Source organism: Papaver somniferum, chromosome 4 (assembly GCF_003573695.1).
Source record: "Papaver somniferum cultivar HN1 chromosome 4, ASM357369v1, whole genome shotgun sequence".
NCBI lineage: Eukaryota > Viridiplantae > Streptophyta > Magnoliopsida > Ranunculales > Papaveraceae > Papaver > Papaver somniferum.
Window position 1 is genome coordinate 30,156,633 of NC_039361.1, and position 12,484 is coordinate 30,169,116.

The following is a 12,484-nucleotide window of genomic DNA, read 5'->3' on the forward strand; positions in this document are numbered from 1 at the left end:
AGTCTCGGACTAGGATTGAAAGGTGTGGTTGAGCTCAAGGACTTCATGGCGATTCATCATACAACGACGAAGATCTACTCAAGGAACCGTGGAGCTTCATCAACAAAAAGGTATGTGGAGACTTGAACTTATCTATCACTCAAAAGTCTATCTATTTTATCTCCTACTTCTTATGAGATAAAAAGTCATATGTTATATAGACTGGATCATACACATTTGACATTTCGAGCTGAGTACTCACTACTTATCTTTTTCTCGAAATCGTGTGTTGGTAAAGTGTTTCTCTTTGATCAAGTTTATCTTCACCTAGTGACGAAAGTCATGAAAAGTTTCAATTACTTTGAGAATTGCTCTGACGTGAAAAGGTCTATGAATAACGGCTATATAATGTCCTCTAAGAATGTCTCAAAGATTGGAATGAGAGTTTAGATTACATAACCATGTATTCCTTAATCCGAAGTTTTCGAACTTTGTTGATTGAGAGAAACCGGAGGAATTGGCTTTGCCAAGTCTGCGAACTCAGTTTGAAAACTCAGTCCGCGAACTGACGGAAGTTCTCTTGCCGATAATTTCTGCTGGGATTTTCCAAAAACTCGTTTGCGTGTTTAGTCCGCGAACTCAGTCCGCGAACCTAGTCCGTGAACTGGCGGAAGTCTCTTTGCCGAGATTTTCTGCTGAGTTTGGAAAACTCTGCCGGTTGCCTTAAGTCCGCGAACTTGTTTGTGAGCTTAAGTGGTTATGATCTAAAGATGTGCTTTGAACATGAAACTTAAATTACTAAGGAATGCTTTATGCAAACCGTGGCTATAAAGTTCATGAGCCGATTCATCGAATCGAATCATCTTTGTTTCAATTGTGTCTTGTGTAGTTACATAAGATCTCATAGCAATTGAACAACTCTCTAACTAGTTCATTTGAGTCAATTGAACTAGCTATGGTGAAGAAGAACTAGGTTAATATGAATTGCTCATATGGTTAACCTTTTGGGTTACTATGTTGAACCAATATACACGTACACGTTTAGGAATGGTTTTCACAAACCCAGTAAACGTCTACCCAAGTGTGTGTGACAAGCTAAGTTTTCGATCTAACGGTTGAGAAATATTAGCTTGAATCTAAATCAGGTATTCATCTAACGGTGAATATGGATTGCTTTGTAACTAAGGCTAAACCCTGATTTGAAGGCTATATAAAGGAGACATCTAGCATTGTGCAAAACTAATCCCCACACGTCTGTGAGATACTAATGCGCTCGCTAGAGTCGATTCTCCTTTAACCTTTGGTTTTCTTCTCTAAAACCAGGTTAACGACTTAAAGACTTCATTGGGATTGTGAAGCCAGACCGATACTACTTTTATCGTAGTTCTGTGATCTGATCTTGCATCTTCTATCGTACGAGTACAATCTATTTATTGGCTTGAGATCGTGAGAGTTATCCGATAGGCAAGATAAAGAAGTCACAAACATCTTCGTATCACTGTTTGTGATTCCTCGACAAACCGCTTGTGTATTCAAGAAGGATTTTTGAGAGGTGATTGATTAATCTAGGATGTTCTTCGGGAATATAAGACCGGATTATCAATTGGTTCCTGTTCACCTTGATTTTATATATCAAGACGGAACAAAACCTAGGGTTTTTCTGTGGGAGACAGATTTATCCTTTGATAGACTTTTCTGTGTGAGACAGATTTGTTTATTATCAAGTCCGCGATTTTGGGTTGCAGTAACTCTTAGTTGTAGGTGAGATCAGCTAAGGGAATCAAGTGCGCAATATCCTGCTGGGATCAGATGCATTGGAGTACAACTATACCTTGAATCGGGGGTAGACTGATTGGGGTTCAACTATAGTCCAGTCCGAAGTTAGCTTGTAATAGGTTAGTGTTTGTAGAGGCTTAATACAATGTGTATTCAATCTGGACTAGGTCCCGGGGTTTTTCTGCATTTGCGGTTTCCTTGTTAACAAAACTTCTGGTGTCTGTGTTATTTCTTTTCCGCATTATATTTTATATAATTGAAATAATACAAGTTGTGCGTTAAGATCATCAATTGGGAATCCAACCTTTGGTTTTTGATTGATATTGATTGATCCTTGATATTGGTCTTTGGTACCGTCCAAGTTATTCCTTGTGTTTGATTAAAGACTCGCTATTGTTTTAGCTTGAGTAAATCAAAACAAGTGAGAGATATTGACTCCTTGAGATACTTTAATCTAGATTGAGTCTCACTGTCTAGTTGATTCTCTAGCAAAAGTATTTCGGAGTTTGTCCATACAGATTGCTAATCGAATTATTGGGTGGTGTTGTTAGACCCCCGCTTTTTCAGTTGTTATACCCCCGCGTTTTCAGTTGTTTTTGTTTGTAAGTGTTGCTTCTTGTGTACAACCTTAATTAGACAATGTGTTGGATTTTCTTAGTTTTTATTTTTATTTTAACTAGGTGTTGCGCCCGCACTTTGCACGGGCCTAGATGGTTTGCTGAGAAAATTATGCTTTGGTGCTAGTTAAATACTAACAATAATAATATATTAAAAGTAGTAATTGCTTAAAAAAATGAAAGTAGTAAAAACGGAATAATCAGAAAACATGAAAAGAATTTATTATAATTCTAAAAGAATTTCTTTGTTTTTATGTTCAATCCTAGTATAAATACCGCTTCGTTGTTTTTCTTTTTTCTAGGGGTTTTTAGAATAATTTCTTCATCATAATCTGATGATTTTCTTGCCTCGACCGCAGGTTTTTTGGTAATTGACACATACCGCATACCAATAGATGGTCATTAACAGAGTCGCAGCCCTTGGACCAATAGATTATCATTTATTGTCTTAGACTAGATTTATGTACCCAGTGTTTAGGAATCAGAAAGAAATACCATATCACTTGAAAGGCAAAAAGAGAGACTTTCAGAAATCAGATAAAAATGGGTTGTGAAGGATTGAAATTGAGTTTCTTAAATTACTCAATATTTTATGCGAAGCGCAGAACTTAAATTTTTCAGAACTGGAAAATGAACTTTCTCATTAGGTTTCGATAATCTTTCAGAAAACCATTTATTTCAGTGTTAGCCAAACAATCTGTTACACTTCTTTCGTACATTCCAATTCTTATCACATACAACATTCCTAGGAAACCATTGAACTGTTGAGGAAAAGCTGAATAAAAATGAATATGAACTATATTGTTCTTGTACATAAGGTAAAAATAGTAATACCTTTTCAATGATAATAGACCATCACCAAAACTAATTTCAAAGAAGTCCGAAGGACTAAATGATTTCAAATGATTTCAGGGAGCTTAGGTTGAACCCCTTTCCTCCCCTTATTCTAGTTGTATCAATCAAGGTTTTTGATTCCAACAAATCCCTGTAATTTGAGTGAGTTTATCATGGCGCAAAAGCAGATATGGTTCCCAAGTGATGTAATTTCGAGAAAAACAATATGTTATGCATTCCAGTTCTACAGAACAAACAAATAATGTCATCTATGGAGTCAACATTAGATGCAAATGCTATGAACAAATTACCCTTAATCGGATATGAATGCAGCTAAAGATGGGAAAATGAACCTGGCGTGAATCGAACACGCAACATTCTGACGTGGAGTCAGATGCGCTACCATTGCACCACAGATTCTTAATACTGCAAACCAGGGTATCGTAACTCAAAGAATCTTAATAAAAAAGAATTTCTGAAAATTGGACCATAAACTGACTTCCCTGCCATTCCTTAAAAGCCCAAATCAATGACAAACTATGTTCATTTAAAATGAAAATCCAAACCAAAGAAAAACTATGTTCACTGAAAAAAAAAGAGAAGTGGCAAATATGCATCACAAATGGGGAATGCGAAAGAGATAAAGAGGGTACCATATAGTGAACCAGAAACATTTGCTAAAAAAAACTATGTTCAGTGATAATAAAAACCCAAACCAAAGAAAAACTATGTTCACCGACGAAAAAGAGAAAAAGAAAACATGCATCATAAATAGGGAACGAGATTGGAATAAAGTGAGTACCATAAAGTGGGAAGCTTACGTGTTGGTTCACCAGAAGCATTTGCTCAAAAAAAGTATGCAATATTACAACAAACCATCATCAAACTTGGACCTCGCATATTCTAAATTCAGGTGGAAAGGCTAAATAACTAAAATGATCCGGTCTTGCTCTCAAACAATTATTAATTGGTAACCATTTAGTGTCTCCTGAACATAGAAAATAACTAATTTATCCCAAAAAATGGACAACTGCCAACACCAATAAGAAGAGGCTGGCTAGCTACCTACAACATCCAAAAAGTTACTACCTCCACACATAACAACTTGAATATAAGAATATCCTCCGGTAAAATAGTATTAGATCTATAAAGTAGTACAATTCTATGAATAATTTGAGAAATTCAAAAAAAATTGAGCAACAAAGGACCTCATTATCTAATATTGGCCTTTCATACACCAATTTAGATCCTTCTTAATTTCATTCATAATTCTATGAATTTTTTTTAATATTAAACCCAAAGTAGGATCAACGAAGAGAAATTATAATCTTTGTTAGCCAGCCAAAAAAGTTAAGTAAATTTCACAAATAACTAAAATCTATGTCGAATCAGTATAACACTAAGTAAGTCTTGATGCCAATGGGTATATCAAAGTAGAAAATTTTAAAAAAATAGAGATGACGGATGATGATTTTACCCGTGACTTTACTTGATTTGTTGGTGCAGGGTGAAGATTAGGGCTATGAAACAAATAAGAAAAACTGTAACAAAACAACAAAGAAACATCAGTGAAACAATAACACAAAAAATATTTAAAGGGAAGTAGCAAACAGACTAATATTGCAGCTGCAGACAAAATAGATCAAACAGATCATCGGATTCAAGCTGGTCAATAGATCAAGAAAAATAGGATTATAGAAAAACTAATTGTTGGGACAAAATTTTCAAAGAGATTTTTCTTAGAGATTTAGGAAGATGAGTACGATTGATTTCATGAACTGATTCTGCAGAGGTTTTTTTTTTATTTAGGGTTGCCGAAGAGCAGTAGCGGTTGTTTTTCTTTTCGTGAGATTGATATACTTATTTAGGAAAACCTGTAAGGAAGCGAATGGAATAGGGTTTAGCAGAAACATGGTTCAAAACTTTAAGCGAAATAGCTTTACTTCTCCAATTTAAATCAAAGTGATTTTTATTTATTGCATTTATAACGTTTACACTGTCATTGAAGAAGAAGACGTTGTCTATTCCATATTCCTTGGCTTATATAGTGGCTTCTCTAAAAGTTTTGGATTCAGCTTCATCAGAACTGGAGCAATTTCCTAAGCCACCTGCAAAGTCACACATTAGTCATTTTTCATATATTAAAACAATGACATAAGCAAAGGTTTTTTTTTTCCTGAAATTAGCATCAAACATAACATAGTGAACATTACTTCTAAATTTTTCATCTGAAAATTGAAAATTAAGGTGAGCACAATTACAATTTGTAAACTTTTTACAATTTCTTTTAAGGTCTCCCTGACTTTTAGAAAAATTGGGAAAATCTTTTTAGATCTTTCGGGTTGAGCTTGATGTTGTCAAAGACAACTTTGCATCTGTATATTCATATATACCAAAGTATATAAACATAGGTTTCTTTGAGGTTCTTATCTTTTAAATTTTTAAAATTTAAAACATAAGCATTGTAAAAAAAAAAACAGTAGTAAAAGATAGGCCTCTCCAGATAATTAAGAAGTAATGTTTTCAATATAGCACGACTTGAAAGATACGTTAGGAATTGAAACAAGTTCAAGTCAATGTTACTAACCTCAAGTGGAAGGATGATGTCATCGTTGTAGTCGTTACTTCTTCTCATTTTTCAGGTCTTCAGAGTAATACTTGTATGTCTCAACATCTTAGACTTTCTAGTCTAACCTAAACAAAATTGACTCTAGCATTTAGTCAAGCGACTCTGGATCAGTTTTGACACTAAAATATGACAACCAAGATTGACATACCAACACTTGGTGAGTTCAATCGAGCTATGCTCTAACGCTAATAATTTCGAAAAGAAGATCAAAGGAGAAAAGAAAGAGAAATTAAAGGGTTTCATAAGAAGGAAAATATAGATTTGGCTTAGAAAAAAACTAATAAATATAAAACCCTATCAGAAATAATTCAATCAGGGATCTTCAAACAAACAGAAAAAGGAAAACAATGATAAAATCGATACTGATAGACAATTTGAAGAATAAATAGAGCGATTTAAAGAGAAGTATCTGATTAGAAGCTTGAACTGCTAATAATTCATGGCCAAAAAGAAAAGAAGAAAAACTGAGTTGACTCGGATTTTATTGCGCGTTCGCTGAGCGTTGATGGATCAATTGGAAGCAATTGATCTTTTCCAAAATAAATAAATATTGCATGCTCATTACCGCTAGCTTCTTCTTCTTTTTTGGTAGTGGGGCTAGCGTTAGCTTCTTACTTTGGTATTGTGTCAGATATGTATGAAGGTATTATTTTCGTGCCCAGGATTTTTGGTCGACTGTAACTTTTAAAACTAGTTTCATATTAATTGTTCGCTTATGTGTCATTGCAATTAGAACTTATAATCTGAATTAACAACGGAATTTCTTGCGTTTTGATGATGATTTAGTTCAATAATAGAGGATTTGGAAACAACGTTTGGTCATGAATTGTTGTTGTATTTTTTGTTTACTTGATTGGGCTCTTTGTATGTGTGGAGGTTCCTTATATTTCACAAGTAGTTTTTAAAAATCACACTCCCTCGGTTTTAAAAAGATTTGCTTACTTGATTTTGCACAACTATTCAGAAAACTAATCATTGAGCCATTTTTTCATGTTAATTCATGATTTCTTATGAAAAGGTAATTCACATCAAATATATATTAAAATTCAACATAATATAATTTGGATTAATTATTTTTTTTGACGGAAACTGAATTTTAACGTTCTGACGAGGTCGAAAGCTAAAAGATACGTCCCTTTTATAATGATTTAAATTTTACTAGCTTCTGGCTTAGCTATATTAAAGTTATAGCCAAGCAATAGGTAACAATAAATTCTACTAGCTTCTGGGTTAGTATGATCGGTCCCAACAGTGAAGCGCAAATATTGCGCAATAATGAAATTGTGGCCTGGCCGATGAAACTGCATAGTCCGACGATGTAGCGTCAAGATGGCCGAGACAAGAAATGCTACTTAGCACATGCAATACTATGCGATAGTGTTGTATATCCTTGATTCAGAGTTGGCCCGTCTCAATGAAGGAATTAGGGATGCAATGCAAGTAATGGGATGACTTTGGCATTGGCCCAAGCATTATCCAAGGCTTGGAAAATGCATATGGAACAGTGGCGTTTCCAAATGCGCCATTGATGACCATTACTTGACATTGGACAAGTTGAGCATGATTGTCGCATTTGAGTTCAAACTGTCAGTTATGAGTGGCGTGTGGATCACAAGCATGTCAGAGCAAGGGAATTAGTTGAGTTATAAAGAGGCTTTATATCCAAGTTTGGCTTATCCTAACCATCGAAGTGAGGCATGCACGCCAGCACAAAAGTTAGCAATTGAAGAAGCCTGGTTGCGGTTAGGATAACTACTTATAGACATGTGGCTGTCCATTGACATGTGCAAGTGTTGTACACGGTTATTGGATATGTAACTATTTTTTTTTTGAAGGAACAGGAGAAGGTCTCCCAATTTCATATATATTATATAAAAGAGTTCATACATCGATCAAGAATATCAAAGTTGAAGTACATGAACAAATACAATAAAACCAAAGTATCAAGTACATGTAATTTTGTGAGGAGATCGGCAATATCCGAGGGATTGTGTGAATTTTCAGATTCCACAATTTGAATTCTTATTCTTCAATAATGATATTTTTTTTTTATCTTCATCAAGATTAAATGCTCCTATAACAAAGGATTAATTTGCACATTGTTTCGAACTTCAATCAAACCCAGTAGCCGTGGATCTCCATAAGAATTTGGATTTATGTCAAACCAGTGTAGATTGCCCTCGAAAATATAATTGAAGCGATTGTAGCAATTGATAGAAACGCCCTGAAAGCTATATGAAATTGTGATTGAAATATAAACAAAGAAACCTAACATACCCTGATAATCACCCAAAATAGTGATTGCAATTTATTTAATATATAATAATTACATACTAATTAATAGGATACTAACAACTTCAACTAAATCTACTCGGTAGATCCGAAAATCAGATCCACAATCAAGCAAATCTAGTCGAAGAAGATGAAGAAATTGAAAGAAGAAAGTTTCTGGATATTTTTTTAGAAAAAACGGTTGGCCAAAGAGGAAAGAGAGGATCGATTCATCTTTCTAAACTGTGAGTTGTTATGTAACTATTGTATATATAGTTGAAGAGGCATTATAAATCAGTAGGCTTAGAGAGGAGAGAGTTGGTAGATATATAGTCTCATGTTTGAGAGAATAAGGCATCATTGAGAGAATGATGGCCTGTTTTGGTCCATGTGATGGCCAAGTTTTGTAATATTTCTTTAATGCAATAAAATGAGTTTGTTGCAGTATATCCTTGTGTTCTTATGTTGCTGATTTGTGTGAGATTGTCAAATAGAATTGATGCATGACAAACCTCTTATGCTTATGGGGGCATAAAGAGCTAAAGAGAAAGAAGAAGAAGACCTCCGTTGCATAAAGCCTTAAGAGCGAAGAAAAATGCATACTTTGATGCAAGTATGCAAGGCTGAGTACGTATGGGTGAAATTGATCCATTGAACCACAAAATATTGCCGGTCATGTCCCATAAAAATTTTAGGCGGTTAAATGGGAACGTAACACTTGGCTATATTAAAGAACGCGAAATTGGGGGATATAGATTACTTCCCCCAACCCATGATATGTGCTAAGGGGTGATTTTTGGGTATGAAAATACTAAAATACCCTTTGCTCAAAATAAAAATCAAAAAAAAAAAAATCATATCCCCCATTTATCCCACTCCCTTTTAAATTAGAGTTTTCCCCTCTCCCTTTCAAACTCTAAATTTTCCCCACTCCCTTTCAAATTTTCTTCCCTTTTAAATTTCCCCATTTCCCTACTCCCTTGAAAACGATTTTTTTTTTGTCATTCGAAAGCGATGAGGACCATGCCGGTAGTGATGAAGACCATGTCAGTATTGATGAAGACCATGCCGGAAGTGATGAAGACCATGCCGGAAGTGATGAAGACCATGCCGGAAGTGATGAAGACCATGCCGGAAGTGATGAAGAGCATGCCGACATAGATGAAGAGCATGCCGGTAGTGATGAAGACCATGTCGGAAATAAAAAAAAATTACATCGCCGGAAGTGATGAATATCATGCCGGAATTGATGAAGACCATGCCGGAAAATGGTGCCGACATACTTGGTAACTAACATTCAATGCCGGAACTGAGTGCCGGCATTCTCGATAGAAATCTATCAATGCCGGTAGTCAAGTTAAAAAAATTTGAAGTTTCCTGAATACTTTTCATCATGTGCCTGCATAGAAATTTAAGCAACATACTATGCCGGCATAGATACCGACATGCTCGAGAATTAACTGACTGTGCCGGAAGTGGACTGATTAAAACCAAAAAATGCCGGCATGGTTTTTTCGGTTGAATACAATGCCGGCACCGAGCTATTTCAGCTGCAAAAATGGTGGATTCAAAGAAAAAAAATTAAATTTTCAACCTCTTAGCTGCAATTCTCTCTTCACAATCGTCCTTCACTTTCACCAAAAAAAGTTCCCTCTCAAATTTTTTTTCCATCTTTCTACTCTCATCTCATTCACCCAAATACAAATACAAATACACACTAATCAATTAACAAATACTTAAGATTTTTACTAATTATTATTAACCATTAAACCTGATTAGTGAGGAGTAGATTAGGATTTAAAAAAATACTTAGATAAGGGGTGACCCTGATTTGATATTTGGATCCAGTTTTTATCTTTTTTCTCTATAACCCAATTAGTTTTTTTATCCCCAATTTCGCGTTCATATTAAAGCGGTAGCCAAGCAATGGGCAACTTCCTCCATGGTCCTCATCTTTTATCGCGGACGTTCTCTTAGAGCAAGTCTTATGGTGGAAGAGTTCCATCTTCCATCTTCCACGCCACCTCAACATTTGGAACCGTGGATGGAAGTGTAAGTGTAGTGGTGGAATAGTGAAAACGCTATTAAGAATAACGTTTTTTTCTCAGCCGTTAGATTTCAACAACTCATCCTAAATCTACGGACAAAAAAAACATTATTTTTATTGGCGTTCAGACGGATTCCATGAACCCTTACAGGAAAAGATGGAACCTTGCTTGGAATAAGTTGGATTCCACCGTAAGACATGCTCTCGGTTTGTGATCTCCTCTCTTTTCTCCTATATAAGAAAAATATCAATCCAAGAAATTCCTTTTGATATGCGCTAGAGAAGTTTTTTTTTACGCTCTCGAGGTAAGCTCAACTTTTTTCACTGAAGGTTTATTGTTTTCTGTAATTATTGTAGTTTTAGTTGGATCTTGTTGATTTTAGAGGTTTTTTAGCGGATTGATTTGATGTTGATATATTAATTCGGCTTCTCATCATCTTGATTTTTCTAGTAAAAATCATGTCTAGATCTCATCATATACACCGAATTGTATTTATTTTCTCAGCGGTTGATTGATTTACTGTTACGAATTTCTGATGGTGTCTTAGATTTTTTAGGGTTAGGATTTTGAATCGTTGCTTGTTGAAGACAACCGTAATTAGAGACTGTGTAGTATTTTCTTAAGTTTATTTTAATGGTATCATTTCAGATTGATTTTATTATTATTGTGGGAAGGATTTTTTTGTCGATTGTATTAACTTTAAAACTAGTTTCATATTAATTGTTCGTTTCTGTATCATTCAATGGAATTTCTTGCCGTATGATGATTTGATTATAACAAAGAGGATTCAAGAATGTGGTTTGGTCAGTAATTGTTGCTATATTTTTTGTTTGCTTGATTGCCCTTTTTATATGTGTGTGCAATTCTTAAATTATATAAGTAGTCTTTGAAAATCATAATAATAACAACATTCTAGGTGAGTTAAAAGATCATTTGAATTGTGCAGATTTTGCTGCAACAACTTGTAGTGGCCATCATGAACCAACAAGTAGCAATTGGAGCTTGCATGGGTGAAGGTACTGGTGCAAAGCATATGAGTAATAGAACAAGTAGCAATCAATTTTCTGACACTTCAGGCGAGGTATGCGTAGTAGATGTTAATCATGTTTAGGTTTCATCGTATGCTCTTGTCTGTATTTATCGGTTCAGTAGTTCATTAAGATTTTTTCACGGTGTATGCATTTTAGTCTACCAATTTTTCTGAGCCATAAAACTCAAATTGCTCTCATTGGCAGGAGGAAACAATGAGGTACATTGTGGCAGACTTGTTTGATTCGCTAGGTTTCGGAAAGTTGGACATTTATCCTGGAGAAGAAAGTAAAAGTGTAGATAAATTCAAAGATGCAACTGTAACTGGTTTCAGTGAGGGTGCTGGTGTTGCCGATGTGAGTTACCAAACAAACAAGGAAGCCCGTTGTACTGGGACTTCAGATAAGGTACTGTAGTTTAATCTATTTCAGCTTTCTCACTTGTTATTTGCTCATCATAATTTCTATACTGTGTCAGTACTTTTTTCTTATTTTCTTAATTATTTGGTGTCCTGCGTTCTTCTACAGCCAGATGAATGGATCAAAGATGAACTCTATTATTATCTATTACGAACAGCGAAAAAGCACAACGGTAATTATATACCACAATATGAGCAGCAGTATGGTAACTTTGATGATGCCTCTAAGCATCCCAGGTATCGTTTTCTAGGGTAGGTTATAAAACCTCTTGTTTGTCTTAAACTCAAAATAGAACTTAAATTTAGATGTCTGGTTGTATGGAGAATCTTTTTTTTAGTGAACTGTACTTCTATGACGAAAACTTTGGAAGATTGTCTGATTTGTTCATATTATTATTCTACTGCTGCTGGTGTTTTGGTTGTTTATCAACCATTTATCAATGTCAGTACTGTGCGATCTATTTGGATGTATTTTTTCTCTTAAACCCTTCTATTCTTAAATCCATATTTCAATCAAACCAAGGCCAAGTTCAATGTTCTTGCCATCAAAGAAACTTCAAAGGATAATTTTTAAGATCTGCGAAGGATAATTTTTAGAAAGTATTCTTTAGCACTAGTTGAACAAATCCTAGATATTGGATGTTAATGTCTCTGCCAGTTAGGATGGCAATCCGACGGGACCTTGAATTCCATCCCCTATCAATACAAAAAACCAAAACCCATCCGGTTTTTCATGGGTTACCTATAATTTCCGGAAAAATATTTATAATTGTGTCACAATCCAACAAGTGCTTTTCATGGGTTACCTATAGTTTCCGGAAAAATATTTATAATTGTGTCACAATCCAACAAGTGCTATCGAACATATCAGCAGTAAGGCCAA

At 34.9% G+C, this 12,484-nt stretch overlaps 1 protein-coding gene across 1 annotated transcript; it reads left to right on the top strand.

Moving 5' to 3' along the window:
• Window positions 1-10,315: 10,315 nt before the first annotated feature.
• On the top strand, window positions 10,316-12,086 carry LOC113273681. The gene is made up of 4 exons (XM_026523324.1): window positions 10,316-10,458; window positions 11,101-11,235; window positions 11,390-11,590; window positions 11,711-12,086. Exons 2-4 carry the CDS (start codon window positions 11,131-11,133, stop codon window positions 11,855-11,857), a joined length of 453 nt encoding a protein of 150 aa, XP_026379109.1. The 5' UTR covers window positions 10,316-10,458; window positions 11,101-11,130; the 3' UTR covers window positions 11,858-12,086.
• Window positions 12,087-12,484: the final 398 nt, after the last annotated feature.

What these genes read in the sequence shown, in the direction of transcription:
- LOC113273681 (XM_026523324.1), top strand. Translation starts at nt 11,131, where the DNA reads ATGAACCAACAAGTAGCAATTGGAGCTTGCATGGGTGAAGGTACTGGT. An exon ending in TTTCTGACACTTCAGGCGAG is followed by an intron (nt 11,236 to 11,389) that starts GTATGCGTAGTA and finishes TCTCATTGGCAG; the next exon opens with GAGGAAACAATGAGGTACAT. An exon ending in GTACTGGGACTTCAGATAAG is followed by an intron (nt 11,591 to 11,710) that starts GTACTGTAGTTT and finishes GTTCTTCTACAG; the next exon opens with CCAGATGAATGGATCAAAGA.